Source organism: Psittacula echo (genome assembly GCF_963264785.1).
Source record: "Psittacula echo genome assembly, chromosome: 5".
NCBI classification, from domain to species: Eukaryota; Metazoa; Chordata; class Aves; order Psittaciformes; family Psittacidae; genus Psittacula; species Psittacula echo.
The window spans coordinates 52,298,849-52,323,771 of record NC_137739.1 but is presented as its reverse complement, the minus strand read 5'-3'; the positions used below and the strand labels follow the sequence as shown (position 1 = coordinate 52,323,771).

Sequence of the window (24,923 nt, the reverse complement as noted above, 5' to 3'; positions counted from 1 at the left end):
CTATGGACACCAGACGGCGCCCTCCCGCGACGCGCAACTCGCGCGACGGGCGCGTCACGTGGGCGCGCTGACGCGGCGCGCAGGAGCGGCGAGATGTGGCGCCGCCAGCGATCCGAGGGACCGGTGAGCTCGCGCAGCGGCGCCCGCGGGGCGTGGGGAGCGGGGAGGTGTGTGACAGCATCGTGTTGTCATGGAAACAGCGGCCTTACCGGCCGCCCTGTGCGACGGGAGCGGGAGCGTGGGGGCTGCCGCGTCCTGCCCGTTGCGGCAGAGGAGCGGGCAGCGACCTGCTCCGAGCCTCGGTGACACTCCACACGCGCACACCGCAGCCCGACCGGTGCCAGGTCCCGGCGCTCCGCCGGGGAGGCCTCGAGGAACGCTGTGAGACGCTTAGAAGCTAAGGAGTCGGCGGCGTTTCCGTTACTCCGCGCGGCGCGGCCGCCCAGGGCGGGCAGAAAGACGGGCAACAGCTGCGGGTGGCTCACGGGGCAGCGGTCCGTGTTTCCACCAGTGTTCCCGCTTGGTGGTGTCGGTGCCGGCCTCGGGATCCAGAGAGCTGTGCTCCCACCTCCCCGCCCCGGGAGCCGCGGGGGCTTTTGCTCTGGGGGGAGAGAATGATGGTCGGGGAATTCGGTGTCAGGGCTTAGAATGCGGCTGTTGCGGAGAGAGGCAGAATGCTTTAGCGCTGGGGTGCGGTAACGGCAGTTAGGTTTGGGAAGGGGCCGTTACGCAGCCACTCTCCCAAGTTACTTCAGGTGAAGGTCTGAGGAGCGCTTTCAAAGCGCGCAGCCAGCAGCACAGCGCTAAAGTCAGCGCTGAAATTCTCCCCGCGCTTAGACTGAAGCTGAAGCCCTCTGCACCCAAAATCTGTTCCCCGAGAACAGCGGTTGGCCCCATAGAAGGTGTTAGTGACAGCCCCGGAGGTTTAGATAAGGTCACAGGTTTGTAAAGGGACGCTCTGACACGCTGCAGGAGGGAAACGCAGCGCTCTCCTGAGAAGCTGCTTTGGCCTAATTAAATAGGAAAACTGAAAACCCACTTGGCGAGAAATGGGCATAAATAAGTGATGTGTACTTGGAGCCGCAGTATAGGGAAAAGATCAACACTCTGATAACACATGTTGGTGAGTTGGGTCTGGTTTTGGGGTTTTTTTCATGTTAGTGAGTTGTTTTCTATTTTTTTGAAGCTCTAGATGCAGAATTTTCCTCAAAAGGTATGCGTGCAAAGAATATTGTGTCATCACCTATATGGAAATGCTGGGAAATTCAGTCAGTGAGCTCAGTTGGTTTTTTCTATTGTGATTCTTAAACTGTGTACTTTTAATAAGCTTAAATTTTTGGAGAAAAAAAAAAAAAAAAAAAAGAAAGAGGTTTTTTTTTTTATTTTTTTTAGGTAGCTAAAAATAAGCCCAGGAAACCTGAAATGACATTTTGTTTCTGGGGAAAAAAATGAAAAATGTATTTGTATAGTCCTGAGTGCAGCTCATCTGGAAAACAGATCTTGTTACCATAAGAGCTGCTCATCTGAAAAATAGATTTTGTTGCTGGTGTAGTGCAGAAAATAGACTTTACAATCTGAATGATTTCTGGTGTGCTTGAGCAGTAACAATATAAATTGAATTACATCATTCATCTATTCTGTTTTTCTAAAATATTTACCTATATATTTATAGATCATAAATATTTCTAATTATTTTCTAATGTTTTTTATTTATATACAAATATTTACCAATAATATTTTAGGAAATTGAAGGGAGGTTCTTTTGTATCTTCCCCTCAGATCAGACAGATTCCTTTTTACAGGGAGATGCTCCTGTTGCTTTGGTTTAGGTTTTGCATGTTCTTTTGTCAGAACTATTCAAGAGTGTGGGTGAGATTTATTGTCTTGAAAATTACCAGTATCTCTGTGTGTTCTGAGCTCTAAGTAAGGTTCTGGTCTGCTGCCTTAAGGGTTTTAATGATTGCTCTGGCATTATTTTTGCTTTTGTGTTTAAGAAGGGTTTGGTTGCGGGTTTGGGCGTTTTCTGTTTCTCTTCTTCCTTTTCTTCCTATTCATGCTTCCAGTCCTGGCTTCAACATTTTGGTTTGGTATCTAAAATCTGTCTTGTACCAGTGATATTTACATGTATTTCTCTGTGTTGGGACACTAGTGTTCTACCTTGTGTCACTGGACTCAGGCTAGTGCTGTTGAGGTCAATGTAGTGTTTGTGTAAATGTTTTACTAACTTGTTGAACTCTGTTTAACTTTCAACTTCTTTAAGTTCGTCCCATGTAATTATCTGAGCATGCCTCACTGCTTGTATTGGTCAATGATAAACTCAAATTTGAATAAAGCAACTCGACTGATATTTTATGTGCCTCCATGACTTACAATTTTCCTGACATAGTCCACTCCTACTAGCTGAAAGCAAAGGTGAAGAAGTGCAGACACAGTGTCTCTTGTCACAATGCTCCGAAGTGGGTTTCATTAGGAATCTGTTGAGTGGAATGGCTTTTGCTTCCATCCTGCTTCAGGTGTGTGCCTAGCATATTCATGATTTATGTTAATTATAACTGCTTATTTATAAAGGCAGCAGCTGGAGCGTACTGATGGTGGTCTGTGTGTTTTACTTGCTGAACTGCTTGCTCATATTAATGAACTTATGCTCATATTAGTGTTACCCTGGTTTTTTTTTGTTTCTGTTTGTTATTAATTTTATCCATCTGTTGGTATTCTGATAACAGCTAGGATTTTAAGTTGTTTGAGAGGAACTCTCTTGGAAACGTTTTTCCTTCTTGGTAGCTAGTCTCTTGTCTATCTCTACCCTAAATTTTTTCTTCCGTTCTTGCTTCTGACCCTATCTTTCCAAATTAATTTTCCATTGCCATTTCTGTTACTCTCTGCCAATTTCTTTCTCTTGTCTCTGATTTCTTACTGTCATAATCTATTTTTATGCTTCTTGTGGACACTGTTTTGCTAGTGTGCTTGATTAAATGATCTTCAGCACTCATAAAAGAGGCTCCACGTGCTTTTTTCATTCTTAATGGGGATGGAGAAAAATAAAATCCCAAGGTTGTTTAGGGTTGGGGTTATTTTGTCCTTATGAGCATAGAGGTGGAAAGTTAAAAAAAGGAAGAAGTTGAGAAAGGAAAGTGTGAAATGGTGGTGGATGTCAGAGAAGGGATAAAGGAGAGAAGCTTAGTGAAGGAGTGCTTCCTGGAAGGCTAAGGCTCATCCACTAGTAGATCGGGCAAGAAAAGTATGTTAATGATGGCAGTTGCTCGCATATTTTCAAATCGTCAGAGGTGCTGTAAGTGTCACATGTGAGGTTTGTAATAGGACCCTGCAGTTTATTCTTAAGGCAGGTGCTTGGGTTGTATTTGTGATGAATCAGTAAGCAAAATCCTTACACTGCATGAGAATAACAACATGGAAGGTAGTACTCATTACTGTCGCTTATGTTCTGTTAAAACAGCATGGCTTCTTAGATTTTCAGTAGGCCTCCTTGCTGTGATGAAGCAACCATGGGTAATGCCAGTTGAGTCTTAGTACAGATCCATAGCTATGAAGCTGTAAAATGGCTTAGCACTCTTCATTAAGTCTGTTCAGGATAAGAAGTTGTTGCAGATTAGAATGAAGTTTTTACTCATTTCCACTTAAAATGTGAATACTTTAGAAACTACTACAGTTGGAGTTATCTGTCACAGAAGGGTGGCCAGCGGTATCACCACTTTATGTGGAATCATAAAGTCACTTCTTCCTCTTCTCAGAGTGTGCTTCAAAGGCAGAGTGGATCAAGAGCTTGTGTTTCTGCCTGCAGCGCTCTGCATTTAGTAGGAGCAAAAGGGTACAAATACAGGTCACAGAAGACAGGCAAGGTTACCCTTCTACAGGGGGCTGTGTGTTTTGTGCTCTAGAGATAGCTGAACACTTGAGTGAGTTAGTGAGACATTTGAGGAATGACCCAATGTGATGTTGTTTACCGAGTATGGATAAAAGTTAATCACACTTTGCTGTAACTGGGAACAAAGGTGAAGGATGGAAACAATAAGTCAGGCAAAGGCAAAATCTGGGATAAAAGGTAGTGGAGGATAAGTGAATTCTTTGGGTGTGGGAGGTGTGTGGAAATAGAGGCTATGTCTGATTCACATAGAAAGGAAAGGAGAGGTTCAGAATTAGGAATGACTAAATGTAGGCTAGAGATATCAAGCAAAGATTCTGAGAGAATTAACATAATGGGGCTGAGCAGATCACTAAAATACAGTCAAATGTGAGGACCAGAAGTGGGTGAGGGTCTCGGGCAGAGCAGATGAACAGGCATATGATGTAAAATGTTCAGTGCTGTGGGTGGACGAATGTTACCAAGTGTTTGGAGAGTGATAAGGAGCTTTTTGCTCCTTCTGTATGCTGAGTGCTCTGTGTGTATGTCAGCACAGGTGATCCTGCATATGGTGGGACATCTGGCCACATGCTCTTTTCTGCTGTTCAAATGCAAATAACAAAGGTAGCTATATATTCTCCTCCCTTATACTTGGGCATCTGATGAACCCTATAATTTCTGTGCCTATATCTTTTCTTTAGTAGCATTTCTTAGGAAAAATATATTCAAAGAGTAAAGTGTTAACAGAGAGGAGGTGTGCTTGTGTCTTGATATCCAATACTGCATCACAGAACTTTGGGCCCTTGGCTTATTGAATCTGTTGTTAGAAGTTGTGTAAGCAACCAGAGTGCTCAGGGCAACTGGTTTGGGTGTGAGACTGTGGTGGGGTTTTGCTGGGTTTTTGCTGAAAATGAAAACTGTGTTAGGAAAAATGATGAAAAACTGAAATGAAGACAGAAAGGGAAAGTGTGAAAAACACCAAAATGCAGAGGCCAAGTGCACTGTACAGTTCAGTCCCTCTTGTGTAGCACAGGCTTCTCCTGGGGATGAGGATGCTGCTGGAAGGATATGCCTTCACACCCTCTTGTGTGCTAATCTCTCCCAGCAGCTGTTTTTAGCCCAAGATGAAATTCTCTTTGTTTGTGACTCTGAATAACACTTGTGTTCTGCCATGGCATCCCAAGTATGTAAATGTTAGGGTGATGTGGTTTGCTCTGAGCTCCCCTTTGGTGACGCTTCTTTTCAGGTAACATTTGGGCTTTTTGGAGCTTATTTGGAGGTACTCTAGATGCTGAGAACCTTTAAGCCAAATCAGAGAAAAATATTGTCTAAATAAAGGCAAAACCAGAAGTACTGGGAAACAAACTAACTCTTCTGCATTTGGGGAATGGAGAAACCTTTACTCTGATAGAATACTTGGATGTAATTGTAACACTGAGTGCAGTAAATCACATCTTTTGGATGAAGTGTTGAAAAGCATCTAAAGGACAGAATATATGTGTACAGACTATTGTGGGGGTTTTGGGGGAGATTTGGATTTTTTTGTAGTCTTTTGTATGTTTGTTTGTTTTGATTGTGGGGGTTTGTTCGGGTTTTTTTGTTTCATTGATTTGGGGTTTTTTTCTGTGTTTTTGTTTTTACTTTTTTTTCCTAGAGACTTTCAAAGCAGAGGGTTCTTGGTAATTTCCATTCCTGCTTTTTTTCCTCTCTACAGAACTCACTGCAGCTCTGTGGTTGCTGATCCATGCTTAACTGCCTAAGGAGTTCTGGCAAGATGGCATTTTCCAGACTTCCCATCCTTCTAGCGCTGGCATTTTCCTCTCTTTCCTTCGTTCTTTCCCATTTGAACAGAGAGATGTGGTTTCAGGATTTCTTTCCACCCAACATGTGCCCTATAAATGCCAAAGACAACACTTTTTATGGCATAATGTTTGATGCAGGAAGCACTGGAACCAGGATTCACATTTACACCTTTGTGCAGAAGAGCCCAGGTAAGACCCTGTGTGAGTCTGTGCCCTAGGAGTATGTTGAGTTAGGTTACAACTTCCAAAAAGAGGTTATTTTTCCCAACACAGCATTTGGGAACAATTGGAGATTTCTACAGTTTGTCCTTGAAATGGTCCTCTGGCAGGTGATTATTGTACGTTTGTGGTGGTGTTTTGCTGTGAAAATATGTTTTTTGTAGATCTTTTGAAATGCAAAGTTTAATTCTGAGTATACTGGAGAGTTATGAATTTACAAAGATTTTCATCTATGTAGCTCTTTAGAGGAATGCTTCACTGAATTGGAAGGAGACTTACGCTGTTGCATGTTGCATTACCTTGAATTATATCAAGAGCCCTGAAGGTTTGAGCCATTTCCAGGAGAACTGTGTGCAGATGCACCGTGCTCCAGTATGTCTGCTTCTTACATGGTACAGAGGTACCCAAGTTGGCTACACATGCAACAGGATTCAAGAGGGTGAATTAGCTTGGGTACAGTGAGTCAGCAGATTGGCAATGGTTGAAGGCTGGTTGATGGACTCAGCTAATAAGTCCTTCGGGGTCAAACACAGTGCCTGTGCGGCTTCATGTGATTTCAACCATAGTTTGGAAGGACTGGTACAATGTCCAGGTCTGATGGACTCAGCCTGACTTGTAATATGCAATATTCCGGGGTAGCTTCTAGACCAAAGCTGCTCTAGGAGCAACGGTCACACTTGAGCTCCGTCAGTTCTGTTCTGTGTTTGTGAATTTAATGAATCACCTAATGATTATCAGGAGTTGACTGTGTGTGTTTTGATATGACTTAGTATTGCACAATTAGCATGGGGACAGAAAGGGAAAGAAATTTTATTAAGGTAAGGCAACAGTCATGATACATTGCTATAACTCATTGTAGTTCACAAATGCGAAATGAACATACTTTTAATTCTAACAGCGTGTTCTTAATAAATTGTGAACTTGGAGGATACAAGGGCAACATTCTATTAAGTATGTTTTTGAAGTTCAGGAGCAGTGCTTGTTTTGGGAGGCAGATAGAACTTTTGACAGGGGAAATCAAGGACAGTCACTTTGCAGGGATTGCAAACAACCTGTTTGAAACTAAAGAAAAAGGTTGAAGTTGTTGACTGTTTCATTTAACGTTTCATTTGTGCAGAAAACCTTCCAGAGTTGGAAGGGGAAATCTTTGAGTCTATCAAGCCCGGTCTCTCTGCATATGCTGATCAGCCTGAAAAGGTAAGGCTCTCCTTCATTTCCTGTGAGTTGGTCTTGCTTCTACTAATATCAGTTGGATGCTACCAAGCAGTTCAATTATTACCTATTGTAATTGCAGAGAGTCAAGAAAAAATATGAATGTTCTACTGCTGGTTCTCTAAACCTGTTGCTCTACTTAATTTCTACACAGTGAAATGGGAGCTGTTCTTTCACATGTTTCATCAATGGAACAACGACTTAATTGCTTAAATACTATATATAACTACACTGTATGCCTTTGGGAATTTCAGAGACAAAGTGATTTGGGGGTTATAGCAGCATCCATATTCAGTGTTTATTTCTCTTAAAGCTACTGCAGATATTAGTAAATATATACTTCTGTCTCATTTACTAATAGTTTTCTCAGGTTTTCCTTTGGGTTGAAACCTTCAGTGCTGGTCACATTTCAAAATGGGCATATTTTGTTTTGATATGTTTAGTTCAAAGTAAGGGGTTAAGACTACGGGGGTTCTTTTTTGTTCATGTTACACTGAGGGTTTGTTTCTCTGACTGCTAAAAATATTAAATTTTTTTGTGTGTATAGTCAGATCTACAAAAGTTATTTTTTGTTAATAAGTTATGGAGAAGGGGAACAATAAACATGCACTTAGCAGGTTAAGTCAGGCCTTAATATTTCTTCAGGTGTATTCTCTGTTTCTCTCATCAGACTTCCAATAATTTGTTTTGATTCTTTGCTGTTATCTTTGGAACCATGGCTTAGAAGCCAGTGCTCAGTGTAGGACTCATTTCAGTCATGGTCAGTTCAAATATCTGATTACAGTTTTAGCTGAATAATAATTTATGTACAGGTAGTTTGTGTACTCTTCTACTGCCTCAGGACTTTTGTTGTTTTGTTTATATGTGGATATTTTCAAAACACATTTGAACAGTTCCATCTTCCATAATCAAATGTATTAATTAACATATAAATTTATAATTTTAATAAGAAATTGAAGTTAGGTGCCACCTTCTTTATTTTCAAATGGAAGTGGTTGTGAATTCATGCCCAGTGCCCTCGTTCCATGCCTCTCTTTTGGATCATGAGTCAGAAATGAGCAACAGAGCAGAGAGACCTAAAATAGTCCTGTTGTTGTGATACAGAGGGCCAGTCCTGAAGTAATCTGACATTTTCCACATCCCCTGTGCTGACAGTAAGGTGTTTCACAAGTTAAAGGAGGTGCCAGAGAAATGACAGATTAGGTACTCTATCTTGTGTGCTTTAGCAGTCTTGGAGTTGGGGGCTAGCATAGGGGGAGTTTCAAGTTTCTCATTTTGCTCAGTTGTATTCAGGGCTGCAGGAATTTGAGTATGTAAATTTATGGAAGAGTGAATGGGTTTGGGTTTGGTTTTTTTTTTTAAACTTCAGTGATATCTCCCATGATTTCACTAAGTCATCTTCTTTGTTGGGTAGGAGAGGAGAAGAATTCACCCCAAAATAAATTTGTTGACATTTCACAATGTTTATCGCTAATGCCAATTGTAATTGTTAGAGCAGTGTAAATAGCTGAGGGCCCAGCAGTGATGCCTGTACCTTATGTGGTAGCCATTTAGAGCTGTCATTTTAATTACAATGCTTACTATGGGCACACTTGGAATTCATATATTGCATTTATGGAAGTCTCCAGACATTCCCATGACCTTGGTAATTTCAGTCTATAATTGCACCACTTAGTTTCATCATACTGCAAGATGTTCAGGTTTGTCAGGTAATCAGTTCCCTCACCTCCCTCCATCCTTTCCAAAAAACACTTTCCACAAACAATAACATTTCTCTCACCTAAGATATATCTTTGAATACACTTTTCTTTCCAATGCAGACATTGTCTTTAAGGTTCTGATAGGTCTAACACAGTTTTTATACTTATCTTGAGTGTGGGTGAGGTAGTTTCAGCTGTTGAATACCAATTTCACTAGCGTTAAGGGGGAATTAGGAGGCCTATTTTCTGATGGCCTGTAGGAGGAAACTGTAAGAAAAACATCTTTGTCTTTTTAGGGAGCTGAAACTGTCAAAAGATTGCTGGACATGGCCATAGATGCTGTGCCACCTCATCTCTGGAAGAAGACCCCAGTAGTGTTAAAAGCCACAGCTGGTCTGCGTTTGCTGTCAGAGGAGAAAGCTCAGTCTTTGCTTTTAGAGGTAATATTAAGATCTTTTGAATGCACTAGTATTGCTCTCCCTGTTTCGTCTTATATGACTCAGTTCTCCATTCTATTTAGCATAAGAGAATTTCAGCTGTGAAAAGTGACTGTAATCCCATGATAGCATGAAACTCACAGACTTTACAGACTTCCTTGTCTGGTCCTGAAATCCTGTCTTGATGTGGATAGAAGACATGGGGCGAGAAACCTACAATACTTGTTTCTTTTTTTCCTGGCCCTTGAAAGAGAAAGAATAGTGTGTACTCCACACACTTGTCTTATTTTGTACTGCTGTAAGAAAAAAAAACTTTCTCTGTCACCCTCAGAGCAGAACAAGACTCTTAAGACCAAGGAATCTTAATTATTATTTCTTTCTTCAGGTGAGAGAAGTCTTTGAGGAATCACCATTTCTCGTTCCAGAGGACAGTGTTAGCATCATGGACGGGTCGTATGAAGGTACATTTTAGAAGAAGGAAAAAGTGAAAGCAAAGAGAAATGGAGGGGGAGGGAAGAGAGATGGGGGGCAGGGTCTTATATGTGTGAGAGGGACAGAAAAATGGTCACTGAACTGAGGGGAAAAAATAAAAGGTTTCTAGCCCTGTTTGAAACAATACAATCCTGCTTCTCCTAAAAGGTGTTGATTACTTGGTCATCTTTTAAGCTGCAAATGCAGAGGTATAATTTAGCTAGATAAAGGTTCATCTGAAACCTTCTGAGGTTCCAAAACAGAACATTATCTCAGAAATAAGTATGCAGGCTAAGTAGATGAAGCCTACCTTTGGGAACTGATGGAAGAAAGATGGTGGCCAGCAGTGAGAAGCTTTGTGACAAGATATAATGAGCAGGGAAGTTTATGGAAAGTGCCTCGTAAATTCTGCAATATCAGCATTAAAAATAATTATTGTAATTAGATCATCAATTTTCAGGTTAAAGTTGGAAGCATTTTGACTATAGAGAAGAATTAAGGATAATTGTCAAGTATTAAAAAATAGTTAACATAATAAAATAATGAATTAAAAAAATATTTTGATGGGAAAATTGCAGCTAGTAAATTAGGAAAGGAAGTAACATAAAATACAGGGAAAGGTGAAATATGTTGTAGGTTTGGAGTGAGTGATGATAACACTGTAACATTTTGGCTACATATCCAGACATATTACCTTGGGGAATAGGCAGGTAATAATCCTTCTGTGTGGATGCCTGAAAAGAGCCATCTGTGACGTTATTCAGTTTTGAACTTTTCATTGTGGCAGATATATTGCCGGTTTGGAATGTGTTCAAGGAAAGCAGAAAGAATTATCATTAACTCTTAAGCAACTAGTAAATGGTCAGATTTTGCTCTTTAATATTCCTTCATATGGGCCAAGAGAAAAGGAGAAGTAACATAAAGCCTGCAAGTGTTTGGTGAAAGGCAGTGCAATGCATAGTTTTTCATTAGGTGTAACAGGTATATTTTATAACAGGGAGAAGTGTTGTATTGACAGGGAGCAGGCATAACAGAGCAAAGTGTAGCCTGCCAAGGTTTATTTAAAAATCCCACCTCTTGACTATTACATGTTTGCCTGTGTTTGGGTGACAATCATGCCAGTGTCAAGCAAGCCACTGGAGTCAGAGGAGTTGTTAGTGTTTTACTGGTTGCTATTCTGTCTGTAGTGTATTTACAGAAACCACAAGATTAAAACACAGAGTACTGTGTATGCAGTTTCTGGATTAGGAATTGAAATGCTGGGAGTTGGGGGGGAGGAAGTGCCCAAGAAAACTTGGGCATTCTGTCAGCTCGTTCTTTGTATGTTGTTTGGATAATAGACATGTGCATACTTCAATGACACAGATATTACAACCATTTTACCTTTCCAATTTAAGGAGACTTTAATGAATCAATAACACATCATATCAATTACAAGTTTGAATTAATCTCTGAAGTATGGGATGGTTACATTAAGTCAGTAATGATTTCTAGGTACATAAATAACATGGAGGGGTGGTAATGGCAGGCAGGAGGTTGTGGGAGTATTCAGGGGTGACTTTTTTTCCTTTTTTCTTCACTCTTTGCAGGAATTTTAGCCTGGATCACTGTGAACTTTCTGACAGGTAGCTAATTCTGTGTAACTTCTCTCTGAATATAAATTTGGTTCTTTTCTGTGGAGGTGATTGCCCTTAAGTTGCTCAGCTTTGGTTGCTGTGTCCTGCTTTTCCTTCCCACTGTGGCACCAGTGCTAAAGTGGTGAATTGTCCTGGGCAGATTGTGTTCCAGAGGGTGACTCACATCTGTAGTAAGAAGGAGGCGTCTTAATCCAGAAGGTGCCAGGATTTGCTCAGGACTGGGATGCGCGCTGGGAAGCAGGTTTCTCTAATGTACATAGAGAGGGTGGTACTGCTGATCTGCTGGAAGGTGGGAAACAAGGTTTTACAATGTTTTTGTCTCAGCCTGAGCTATGCAGCTAAAATGGTACAACAGGGGATGCCCTGCTGCTTTAGTTCTAATGGCTCTAAGAAGTTCTGGGAATGCAGTCTAGTGAAAAGAAAAGAAAATCAGTACTCTGGTAGATACATAAACAAGCAAAAAAGCTGCTCTGGGTGAAGAAAAATCATAAATGCTGTCTCTTACTTTTCAGCTTTTGCTGGATACCTTGAGATTTATCTGCTCTTTGGATGTGAAATTCGAATAAAGGAAAAAAGTCCTATGAATCTTTTGTAGTACGTTCTGCTTGCCTATCTTTTCTCTACTGTTTTTGTCTTTGAAGCCCAGCTCAGCCCTCCTGTATTGCTATCATACTGTGATGACTTGGCAACTGTCTGAATATACATGCAGTACCCACATTTCAGCCTTTCTGCAGCACCTGGGGCTGCTCTGAGCATGATGTTGTTTGCAGGGCAGCTGTCAGGCCAGAACCAGCATACTGTTGGGACTCTGGACTTGGGAGGAGCCTCAACCCAGATCACGTTCCTGCCACGGTTTGAGGTGAGCAGTGGGTTCAGAGTGTGTGGGTTGGGACTGCATGAATTGGAGAGCCCTGAGCACTGCCGTGCTCTCTGATGCCTCTTTGTCACCAGTGGCACAAGCAGAGCATCTGTGGTATACAGAACATCTGTATTTCTGTTCCCTTTGACATCAGCAGTTGGCTGATAGGCGCTTGCCAACAAAGGAGCCTAGATTACAAGGAAATAAAAAGAAAGCAAGCAAATGGGTAAACCCAAAGAGAAACAGCCATTGTTTTCTAGACCCAGGCTGGGAAAGCAGATTTTACTTTGTGTTCAGTAAGTGTAGAACATTTCCAGGGAGTATTCTTACATATTAGAAGAAATTTAGGGTCTGCTCTGAGTTATCTTTTTATTTTTAATTTTTTTCATTCCAGTCTAATAACATCCTCCTTAGATTTTGGAGGGGGAGTGTCTCATGGGGTAAACGTCTTACAATAGCACAGTCAGTCCTGTTTTCTTACCAGTTTCTTCTCATTTCCTTTGAGAATTCCTCTCTGTCTCTCAGTCCGTATCTCCTGTATTTGTCAGAAATTCTATGGCTCTTTAGAAACAGATTGAACTGGGACCCACGTCTAAAATTTGCATGGGAAAATGACATTACTGGAAGGGCACTGTAGCATTCTGTAACCTGGTATTGTGAAGTTGGTTTTTGTCACTCTTTTGTAGAGGAGTCCTTTGTTTAACTTTTTTTTGCTTGTTTTTTACAAAAATTGAGGTTCTCAAAGGGTGTTTGGCAGCCACAAAACACGTGGTTTTCATATCAGGATGTTTTAATTCTGCAGTAGTGGGTCCTGTTGAAACATGACGTGCAACCTTATCCTGTCCAGCAAAGCCTCAAGTACTCCAGGCTTGCCCTCTGTTTTGTGTTGATAACACCTGCTGAAGTGGGCACTGGACCAAGAGGAAAGGGCGTTGTGTGTCAGGGTTCTGGAGAACAGATAGAGCTGTGAAGTAGGCTAGGCTGCAGCTCAGGATTCAAACAACTCCTTAGAGCCTTTCAGGAAAAGGCCTTGAGGGTTTGCTACTGACCGGGACCAACGGTACAAATCTGTAGGGCAGTGTAGAGTCAAGGTTCATGTTGCCTGCTTGTACGCTGTGTCTGCTTCTCGCCTGTATTGTCAAGTTCATACAAAAAAGCTCATACATCGCTCAGTATGTCTCTGAAGAGGTTTTCCCATCTGGCTGAATTAACAGGGATTTCCCCCTTTGATTTTCAGAGGATTTTTCTCCCCTTCTCGCAGTCTGAGGCAGTCACATGTTTGCTCTTGTATTAATTTTGAACAAAATACTGTAGTAGTAAAAGATTCATTAATGACACAGGTTACAGGCAAATAGAGGACAAATGATGATAGCTGCATGGAACTGTTTTTGAGTATTTACCATGCTTTTCATGGTATCATTTCCAGAGGCATAAGCCACTAAAACCAGTCATAATCATTATGAAATTGTCAGTCTGGTGCCTGCCTCATTTAGGAAGAAGTGTGGATTTCTACATTTTTGTGAAAGTGAGACAGGAAAAATGCTGGTTGTTTTCTCCAAATAATTTTTTTATTATTATGTTTTTCTTCAGGATCTCTCATTTTCTTAGGTTTTTGTGATGTGAGGTTTAGGAACAGAGCTCAAAATATGGCAGAGTCTGGGTGTGTTGGGCCAAAGATATGACTGCCATTCCAATGGAAGTCTGTCTGAGGCACAGAACAAGTTTGTGTTTGTTCAGCAGAAACTTAAGTTGAGACTGTTAAATCTCTTCCAGCTTTGAGCAGGCTTCTGTGTAGGACGCTGCAATTACTGGATCTGCTTGCTGTAGTCATCAGTTTACTGGTGACTACAGGGACTCTGCAGCTGCAGTCCTCTCTGAGATTCTGCTGCTTGGCCCAGAGTAACAGGGTGTCTGATATGAATGCATAGGGCCAAGAAGGGTTGGGAGAATAAGGTCACTAGCAGAGGAAAGACAGAAACTGGGATTGAGATCTCTGGGACTGAAAACAAAGGAACAAAGTAAATGACCTCTGAAATGGTTCAGATTTTCAAGAATGTGAAAGTTAGTCTATGAAGAAGGTAGGGACTGAGTACCAGTGGGGTGGAGGTGCACACTGAGGGAAGACACTGAGAGGAGGAAAACAGGAGGTGGTAATTTAGAGGGAAGCACTTCAAACAGGAAGTAAAGCAGTCCTAAGAGTGGGAGTGAGTTGTCACAGTGTTTTCTTGAGCTATCAGCAAGACATTTAACATGATGAAAATGTGGCCTATTCTTTACTTTGCATTTTTGTTTCCTCTGAGTTCCTGAGTTGAGGTGCCTACTCTGACTTGCAGAAGTTATAGCACTTCTAGTGCAGCTGATTTTGATGTGGACTCTCTGTGTGTAGCTTAGCATGTAAGTACTCTGAAAAATTCAGGTATCTTGATTTAGGAAGTATTTTCATCCTGATCAGTTGCGCATCCCTATTACACATAAAAGTACCACAAAGATGCTTATAAATTAACTCGGTGTTAAAAGCTGCAAATACTACAGCAGCATGCACCACTGGAAAACTGTTCTTTGTTTTCAAAGCAGATGAGATGAGTGTGCAGTAAACCCTATGGGTATATCTCTGATACTACATCAAAGTTGATTATTCTTTATTGCATAATAGAAACTAAAAGATTTCTTCTCTCACTTAACTTTTAGGAAACTTTGAAGGAAACCCCTGGGGATTTTCTTACCTCATTTGAAATGTTTAATAGCACCTACAAGCTCTATACCCACAGGTGAGGAGCAAAAAGGCTGCTGTCTCCACTGGGGAAATCAGTCTTTCTGCAGCCCCTGAGCTGACCACAAATGGCCATGTCATCTCGTTACCAGCTGTTGGAAACATGACTTTTTTACTAGTTTTCTTACCTGTTTGAAATGTTGGCAGAAGTGGAACATGACATTAGTTGGCTGGAAACATTCCAGGTTCATGGTTAATACCACTGCAAAGGAATATTAGTCTGTCAAATGAAGAGGAAGCATTATGTATTTAAGGTCACTGTATTTAAGGAGAAGAATACTTATTACAAAAGCAAGTTCTTATTACAACAAAAAGGTGGATATCATGTCAGAACTAAACTTGGTCAGAGATTTGGACAGAGGACATTCCTGAGGTTCCTTTCTTCCTAGTTCTTAGTTCAGAATAGCACATCTCATCAGCAATGGGACAAAAAGTGAAACCTAGACCGATGTAAGCCAAAGAGACAACCACAGGCAGCTGTTAGAGACCACGGAGCATGACAGATTCTTGAACCAACTGGAGGGGATACTTGACCTGGAATAATATAATTGTGCTTACTACATTAAGCTGACAAGTTTGTGAGATGTCTGCAGTGAAATCCAGAGAGTTTATCTGCATGACTTGCAGTCCAATGAGAACTCGACCATGTATAATAGAGATCTCAACCCATTACTGGTGTGGTAAAGACTATCATCTCAGTCAGTTACAGAATATGCTTACTTGACAGCAGAGCTGGTTTAATAGTCCTCCTCTCCTTCTGCTTACATTTACTGATATAACTGATTGCTGTATTCACCAATGCAGTCCATTAGATCATTTAAAATAATTGGGATTGAAAATCATCTCCTGAAAAATGAGGAAGCTGGAGGTTAGTTTAACTCTGATTATTCTGTAAACGTTTATATTGACATGACTAAAGGGATGAGTAGCCAAACACAGAGGTGTTAATGAAAGGGCAGAGGTTTTTAATCTAGCTGTGTTGCTGAAGCCAGCAACGTGTAATGACATTCTCATAAATGCTGTTCACATCCTCGCTTGTAATGAATGCACCGGTAATTTCTGGAGTCAAACAGAGGTGAATTTCACACAAAGGAACAGCTCCCGTTTAGTAGGAGGTTCTACAGTTCTGTTAGTTCTGCCCTGAGAGCACATAGTGTGTCTTATGTGTGTGAAATCACCATCCTATTCCCCATGCACTCCTCACATACCCTTGTTTCTCCCTCATTTTTAAAATTGTGCATTTTTGCTTTTCATTAAAAGTCTTGTAGAAATGTCACATCAACTGTAACCATTTTCTGCAGTTTTAGATTTACCTGTTTTACAGCTCTTTGTAATTCTTGGGTTTGTGTTACTCTTTCGGTACTCGGAATGTTTCTAGCAAAGGGAACTCTCTATTTTAGAGAGAGGAGACTTGTGGGAAGCAGCTGAAAGAAACGTGTTTTGGGTGTTCTAGGATTTAGGAAGAGACTGTGGGTGAAGCATGCCAGATATACAAGAATTAAAACTGTAATGTCTGTCTTTGTTGTTTGCAGCTATTTGGGCTTTGGACTAAAAGCTGCCAGACTAGCAATTCTTGGAGCTTTGAATGTGGAAGGTATGTTCATATGATAAAATATCCAAGATTTTTTGAAGAGATGGTTAGACTTAGTCTTGTCTCAGTAGCCTGTTTCTTGTGTCTTCCTTTCTGTATCTTGTGCTTTTCTATGCTTTCACTGGTATAGATCTGTCCAGAAATAGGCTACTGCTTGATAAGGAGTTGTCTTGTGAGACAGGTGCTTTTCCCTGTTTTCAGTTTCAGCCAGCAGTAAGACCAAGTACAAATTCCAGAAATGCACATGTGGGGACATACAAGGACCATATAGTCACGGCCAGCCACAAATGCACAGCTTTAGAAGCATCCACAGAAAAACAGCCGGAACAGATCCTTTTCCTAAGGACTGCTGCTTAGGCCAAACCCACTTCATAGGTCTCTCTGGTATCCCTCTGGCCCACCATGTTCCCCCAGACCTCCTGCTGTATTCACTGATTAGTCTAGCTTGAAGTCCACAGGCATATTACACTCACTAACCTCAGTGCATACTTGCATTCCTGAGTCTTTCCAGGCTTTGTCCTTCCTTTTAAGTCCTTCCAGTCTTCATGCCCAGAGCTTGGGCCTTTTGTCCAGTCTCTGGCTAGGACCTCAGGTCTCACCACCTTCTGGATCCTTACTTGCCAGCAGATGGGCTTGTGCTAATTACTGGAATGTACTCAAATCAAAAATAGTTGGGAAGAGGGTTTAAAAAAAAGTTAGGACAGGCTGCAGCGATTGATCACAAGGCTCAGCCAGAAAAGCGTACTGACCAGCTGCCTTGTTACATGTGATTACCTGTTGTCCCCTCTATTTTCCCACACTTGCACTTCCCTGATCCCTTGATTTCCCCCTTTTTTTAACCTTCCCCTAAACATCCCATGGTAAATTTTGCAGTCCTACAATCCCCTCAACCATTTTGTAAGAAGTTTGCTTTTTCTGAGAGACCTGTACTGGCCATAATAATAGTAATGCTTTCCAGTTAACACTATTTCTGGATGAACCCTTCAAGAGTACATTCAGTGGATCGTATATAGTGGCCACTGATCAGTGACTTAAAAGTTTTTTGTCTTCATTGCTCAGCTGCTTTGTTTGTCTTGGTTATCTGCTCTTTATTAGGGGTTGTGTATCTGTGTTTAATTTATTACTTCTCATTTCTTGTCTTCTGTGGTGAACCACCATTATCCAGTTATCCTTGTACCATTTACCTCGTTAACAAATGAAAAGCCCAGCTGCTTTGCAGGACAAAATGGACACAACTTTTCCAGACTGAGACGGGACCTTAATTCATAATCAGTTTGTGCAGCACCTGTCAATTCAGATTTCCATACTTTTGCTTAAAGACCTTAATGAAGATCTTTAAGCCTTTTCTGGTTCTGTACTGATCGATAACTGTTAAATTTTATCCTGAGTCTCCTCTTTGGTTTCGTTCCAGCTGTGGATGGACAAATGTTCCGCAGTTCTTGTTTACCAAAGCAGTTGGAGGCAGAGTGGCACTTCGGGGGAGTGAAATACCGGTATGGTGGCAACAAAGAAGGTAAATTAAGGAGACTTGTTGCTTCTTGTAAGATAAGTCTTGTCTTCAGAATCTGAGTTTTTCCTTGGCAAATACCCCATCAGTTATTTTGGGTTATGAAGGATACCTGTCCAGTCATAGATACGGACTTTTGATAGAGCCAAAAAAACTCTGAAGCTGTAAGAATCTCTTAGTACAAATACTGTCTTTATAGGAACTGTTAAGAGTTACTTGTGCAAATGAGAGAGGTTTTTCTGAGGCTTTGAGCTAAGTGTACTCTGGCTGTGTTAGGGTACAAAAACTGGTAGGCCAAAGTGTATCATAGAATCGTAGAATAGCTTGGGCTGGAAGGGGCCTCTAAAGGTCATCAGGTTGCCAGAGAAATGGTTGATGCACCATCCCTAGAGACATTCATGGCCAGGCTGGATGTGGTTCTGGACGACCTGATCTAGTTGAAGATGTCCCCCCTGCTCATTGCAGGGGACTTGGAACTAGGTGATCTTTAAGGTCCCTTCCAACCCAACCCATTCTATCATTCTATGACCACAGAACAATGAGAGTTTTGCCTGATGTGGAGGAAGCTTTTCATGCACCTACACTAGTTTGTGTATATTGCCATGATCTGCTATAACCAGTTCCTCTTGATGCTGGTGATTTAGGGTCCTTGCCTGCATGCAGGTGCCATGCTGGATTACAGAGGGATATCTAAGCTCTTCTTAATTCTGCTGATGCTTTAATCTCTGCTTCTTCCCTTTTTCATCTTCTTGCTACCAATTCTTCCATCTGCAGGATATCCCTCTTTGGCTTACCCCATCTATGTCTTTCCTGACAGGAGAAACAGGATTCAAGCCTTGCTACTTGGAAGTACTCAAGATTGTCAAAGGGAAACTGCACCAACCAGATGAGATTCGTGGACGTTCCTTCTATGCTTTCTCCTACTACTACGATCGAGCAGTTGACACCAACCTAATTGGTAAATTGGTTTGAGATAATCTACTACTTGTGAGCATGTCAATCAGAATCTAGAGAGAGGAACCCTGGAGGCTGGAGCCTTGGGGAGCAGGAAAGAGAATGGTGTAGAGAAAGGAAACACACAAAATGCCTTGAGAGAATGAGTATACATCCATCAATGCAGTTTAATGTTCAGAATTCAGCAGATGAGACTTGTGCTCTTAGCTCCAGTTGTACTTGCAGCTCTACCTTCTGTTACTAACAGATCTCACTCCTTGCCCAGCACTACTGAGTTCCAGTCTAGGGTAAATTTAGGTATAGAACACAAATGCTTTCATGTCTATGATGATGTTTTCTTATCTCTTCCTTTTCAGATTATGAACAGGGAGGTGTTTTGGAAGTGAGAGATTTTGAAAGAAAAGCTGAAGAAGGTAATTGTCGCAAGACTTGGGAAACTGGTGTGGATGAGGAATAACAAAAGCATGAATGTATAGGCAATACATGTGTGAGTTTGATAAAAAAAGGTCTATTTAACTTAATTCCACTTACACCTTCCATGTTATGTTACTTATGTCACTTACCTTTTATTAGCCGACACCTGCAACTGTTGCAGGAGAAAGTACTGATAGAGCAGTGAGGGGAAACAAAGTATTGGCAGCTTTGCCCTTCTGTTCAGGAGAGGAGGACATGTTAGTACAAGGAAAGTGAATTTGCTGTATCAAGAGCTCCTGACAAACTGCAACAATGTGAGTTTAGGAGAGTGTGGACTTCTATGAGTCTGTCACCTTAAGCCCTTTTTAATCTCTAACAAAATGGAGGGAGAGATTAGAGGTTGAGTCTGACAGCCTCTTCTGCATTCCTTTCCCTCCCCTCTGGCTTTTTTCCTGAATTCTTATTCTAGGTTTGTACCTCCTCCTGTGAAAAAAGAGCTGCTGCCTTGCCATGCAACTGGTGGCTAAGAACAAGACATTACCTCTGAGTTGGGATCATCCTCGTGATGATTACTATACTGTATTTTCCACCAGAAGGTGCTTAATTATGTAGTTCAGGACTGACTTTTCTCTAGAACAGATTTTTTTTTTTTTTCAGTTAATCTCCCTGGAAACTCAAGATGGTTTTGAATAGGGGGATCAGGCTCTAAAGCTTGAGCATGTATTGGTTGGTTTTTTCTCCCTGTATATTGAGAGAGCTTATTTCCAGAGATGCGACTTTTATCTAACACCATCAAACCATTTATTTAGCTCTAGAACATCAGATCAGTTCTGTGATCCTAAATTAATGTTCTTCTTTCTCATCTCAATAGTAGGAGGATGCTGCTTATTAATTGCTAAAAAGAAGGGAACTCTGCTCTTGGTGCTTGTAGAACAGAGCAGTAACAATAGGTCTAGAAGGCAACTCCTAGTGTAAATCCATTTCCCAGTCACAGTCACCCTTGCTAGGGAATCTTGACTTAGCTAGAGCGAGGCAGTGGTTGGCTGGGCAATAGCTTTGTCTGTGTCCTTCAACATATATGGTTGGGAAAAAAAGAAACAAAGCTGCCATCCTGGATGATAGAATCTGTTACTAGAGCCATCCTTGGAGACTAGGCAAGGCAAACACATGATCCTGTGTTCTTGATTGATAGAGTAATCTACCAACTCCCTGACAGTTATCAATTGAGCAGAGATTTGGACTTCAAAAGAGCTATGTGGATGATGTTGCTGTTAAGAGAAACTGGAAGTACTATCTGCTTTATTCCCCAACATTACAGAACAGCTGTGTAGCATGTACCATGTGTCTTATGTACCTGTTAATAGAAGTGGGTGGCTTGTTTGAGTTGGTTTTGGCTTGAGGTCAGTTCAAGTGTACAATGTGGATAAAAGCTCTTATTTTGCTGAGATCTGAGATCCCCCCCCCCTTCTTTTTCTTTTTCCCTTCTCCAGTCTGTGATAACATGGAGAAGTACAACTCAGACAGTCCTTTCCTCTGCATGGATCTTGTGTACATCACTGCTTTGCTAAAGGAAGGATTTGGATTTAGGGACAACACGCTCTTACAGGTGAGAAAACCAGAAAACAGTTAAATTGCAAAGCCCAGCTTCCCAGTCTCTGTATCAATCAACAGGCATTAGCGGATTTTTCTGTCTAATTATCTACTGAGTCTTTTCAGGGTTGTTATACATAGTTGCTGTCATCTGTGAAACATATGAAACTAGAGAACTGTCAGGAACAACTTCTTTTTCTTCGTTTATAGTTAACAAAGAAAGTGAACAACATAGAGACAAGCTGGACTTTGGGTGCTACCTTTCACCTACTGCAGTCTCTGGGAATCACTTACTGAGCTGGGACATTGCTATGGACTACAGCATTTCTGAAAGGCTGAGAAAGCAATTGAAACCTCCAGGTACATTGTTCAGCTGGAGCCGGTCACAGAGCAGAACATGGACCAAAGCTATAGAAGAGATCTTCACCCCAGGCTGGCATTGTGCATAATGAGAGTTGCTACAGTGTGATTTATAATTGTGATTCCCATAAGTGATCCAGAATCTATCTTCTGAAAGCCAGCAGGCCTAAACTGCAGAGTATTTGCAAGGGGCTCAAAGCCAGCTTTCACCAGCACCTTTGTATAGCCTCTCATTGCTAGAAGCACAGAGCACCTGGCATATGGTGGCAGACCACAGACACTTGGCTTCCCATTCCCCTTTTATTTTAAACATGTGTAACTTAAATTTGCTTGTGAGATTTGAAATACAGAAACTACAGGTGGCATCAGCAGTCATTCAGACAAAGGTGAGTAACTCTGGATGCTGCCAGCCTCCCTGTTCCAAGTACCTGGCTGTTAGCTTAGATAATATGTTGCAAGAAGACTCCAGTCTTTCAAGAAGGGGTCTGCTGTAAGTGCACTTTGGGCATGGTTTTGGGAAAGGTGTGGGCTAAAGCATATGTTGTAACTTACTGTGCATTTCTTTAGACAGCAATCATTTCCTGTGCAGAATGCATGCCCAAGTCCCTTTTTGCTGCCTTTTACAAGCCTGTGCAGCTGTACTGTGCATCTGGCTACCAGACCTGATAACTCATTTATGGTGTAGTCATAACACAGACTTGTGCTGGCGCAACCAGGCAGCAGTGCCAGCTATTTAAATTCTACTGCCAAAAGAAGTACTTGTCACATTACACCCACAAGGAAATGAAGGGTGCAGTCAGGTGAAAGGGCTCATCTGATAGCTTACTTTGTGGTGAGAGGCAGTTCTGTTTCTCTGCTCTCAGCAAGGCACTCCCACAGCTTTCTTTCCTCTGATGCTGGTGCTCCTCTGGTTCCTCAAGGATTGGATTCCCAACACCAAACATGAGTTAAATCAGATCACTAAAGGGTCAAGTCTAGGGCTAGCACAAGGGAAAGAGGCATTGCAAAGCCTGGAGAGACCTCCTGGGCCAGGGAGCTGTTAGAAGGCCACAGCCCACTTTGTAGGAGTGAGCTCTAAGGTGTGGTTTCCCATCTGAAATCTGGGCTTATCACTTTGTGTGCTGTCCTTAGAAACCTGCTCTGAATGCAGAGCTGTGGGGGAACAAGTTGTTTATGCAGTTGTTTGATAGACCAATATAGGAAGAGAGCGGAATTTAGCATCAGAAACAGAGGGAGAACAAGAGCAGAAGTAGCTTTACTTTCTTATCCCTTTTCCATTTGAAATTGGTTTAAACTTCATTTTTGTTGAATTTAATGTAGCATAGTTGGACCCATGAAGTTGTGTATGCAGCCCTGCATCGCTCTGGAGTTATTTTTAATATATACAGCAGGTCTTTAGGAACAGTGTGCCCGGTGCAGGGGTTGCAGCTGTTGAGGAATCCCAAGACTTCTGCCAGGATAGCATGCAGCTATTTGAGTAACAATTTGAAGTGAACCTTGCCATCACCTTCACACCAAACACACAGAAGCAATGAAAGATCACGTGACTTGTCCTATAGCCTAGAAAGCTGGTCTGTAGGATCCTGGGTTTCTTGTTTCATTGGCTGTAGAGAACATCAAGATTGCTCAGATACCTTGAAGCTCCAAGTGCAGACCTTGCATTGTCCTAAGTAGAAATGGCTGTGGAGACAACTTTTTCCACCCCATGAAATAGTTGGCAGCTGACTCATCAAAAATTAGTATCTTCTACTCACCATGGAATGCGTAAGGTAAAGATTAATTCCCCCCAGTCATAAGAACAGAGAAGTATTACTCATGTGACTCAGGGAAGCTTTTATCCACTGATCTCTTGTGATGAACACCTCCCAGTCAGGCATTTGCAGTTACCAGTTTGCTGTAACACACCTTTCCCTCTTCTGTAAAACCAAAAGCTGCCCTCAAGATACCTTCTCTACAGACTGGATTTGAGAGTAATTGGTAATTCCCAGCAATGGAAGGAAGTAGTGCACTCGCGCCCTTACTGATCTTGCCAAGCAGTTTGGAGACTTAGGAATTTGCCTTACTGTGAACGCCATGTCCCTTCCTCTAATTAGCAGCACAAGTTTGACTGTAGCTGATCAAGCTTTCTCCTTCTATCTCAGGTTTGACGGCACTAAGGTACAAGGCCTGCTTTTGATTGAACAAGCTCAGTTAGCAGCAGGAGTCCAAGGGCTGGGGATGGAGCTACCTGTATTTGTCCCACCCCTGACACTTTGCTGTAAATTCAGGCTGTTTCTTTGAAACACAAAATGCTCATCCTGCCTGTACTCCCCCTTACCAGAATCTGTTTTGAGATCCATGGTGGGAAATTCCTCGTGTCACACCAATCTTCTGTGCCTTCCTCACTGGGAGCTTCTGTTTGAAGGAAGTAGCTGTGGCCTCTTCTCAACCACAAACATTTCTTAAGCTTAGCAAAACTTAGTTTATCATCCGGTCTGCACAAGGTGACTGCAGGTGCATTCATTTTGTCTTCAGTGAACAACTGTATTCACTTTTGTATTCTCAGACAACACAAAACAGGATGCAGTGGTTGCCAGCAGGGCTGCATTACTCCTGAGAACTAGCTGATTTAATAATCCAAGAGTGTTCTTTCGGTCTGAGCCAGTACTATGACACACTCACTACATGCTGGGGCTAAAAGCTGTATGCAATGAGGCTGTATTTGGAATAGGAAGGGAAAGGGACAAGCAGCAGCAGCATTTCTGCCAGCTGAACAGACATATTAGCCCTGAGGTGTACTTACAGGTTTGGTTTTGTCTGAAGGGAGGATGGTCTAGAACAGGACAGGTACCATGAAGAAGTTTCTCTTCTGTGTTCTTTGCCTCAGACTCTGGTACTACAGAAAGTAGGTGGGAGCATCAGCTTCCCAGTACCAAAGTTGCATTAAATTTGAATGCTCAGGGCCTTCCTTTGTCAGTGGCACTATTCATTAACAGAAACAAAACTGCTGCTTTCTATCAGGGGCCTGATCCTGCAGTCATGAGAGAAACAGGAGCTCTGCTCAAACGTTTTTCTTGCCAGAAATAGCAGCATTGAGCCCCTGCTGTTTACATCTGAACTACTCAATGTGGGTGGGGGAACTAGAGAAGCCAGTCAATTCCTCACACCCTCGTGCAATGTAATTATTTATTAGCTTAACTAAAGACTTAAGCAGCCTTTTAAGAGAAGAGTTATACTTGCAGCCCTGTTTTTTCTCTCCTCCTTCATAATGCCTTCTAGCCAGTCACTAACAGGAACTGCCTAGTATGAGTGACTGAAGAAGCACAAGTAATGGCTTTCAGTTCAAAACTTAAGTTTCATTCTTACTGCTGTTAATTTCTGATACTGATCAACCAGATGTGTAAATCTTGCCCATGGGCAGTGCTCACTTAATTTTATGAGTGTCAAATGCATAATCCAGGAGGCTGGTGTTTAGAACCTAAAACAGAATATTTTGAATGTCTATTTTAGTAATTAAAGCATTTTTAACAATATTCAACATGCTGTGGTGCAGTTTTCTTTC

General features: G+C 41.8%; 1 protein-coding gene across 9 annotated transcripts; it reads left to right on the top strand.

The window, feature by feature from the left end:
• Positions 1–29: 29 nt before the first annotated feature.
• Positions 30–24,899, top strand: ENTPD5 (ectonucleoside triphosphate diphosphohydrolase 5 (inactive)). Of its 9 annotated transcripts, XM_080618987.1 has the most exons (15): positions 174–1,123; positions 5,574–5,850; positions 6,119–6,280; positions 6,998–7,077; positions 9,089–9,232; positions 9,615–9,690; positions 11,290–11,325; positions 12,108–12,196; positions 14,885–14,964; positions 16,499–16,560; positions 17,969–18,070; positions 18,882–19,022; positions 19,375–19,431; positions 20,923–21,038; positions 21,233–24,899. In XM_080618987.1, exons 3-15 carry the CDS (start codon positions 6,238–6,240, stop codon positions 21,317–21,319), a joined length of 1,113 nt encoding a protein of 370 aa, XP_080475113.1. In that variant the 5' UTR covers positions 174–1,123; positions 5,574–5,850; positions 6,119–6,237; the 3' UTR covers positions 21,320–24,899. The 9 variants fall into 9 exon arrangements, 8 of the variants coding, with proteins under 8 accessions (XP_080475108.1, XP_080475110.1, XP_080475113.1 ...); XM_080618982.1 differs by lacking the exons at positions 174–1,123; positions 6,119–6,280 and adding an exon at positions 30–123; XM_080618984.1 differs by lacking the exons at positions 174–1,123; positions 6,119–6,280 and adding an exon at positions 41–167.
• The last annotated feature ends 24 nt before the right edge of the window (positions 24,900–24,923 follow it).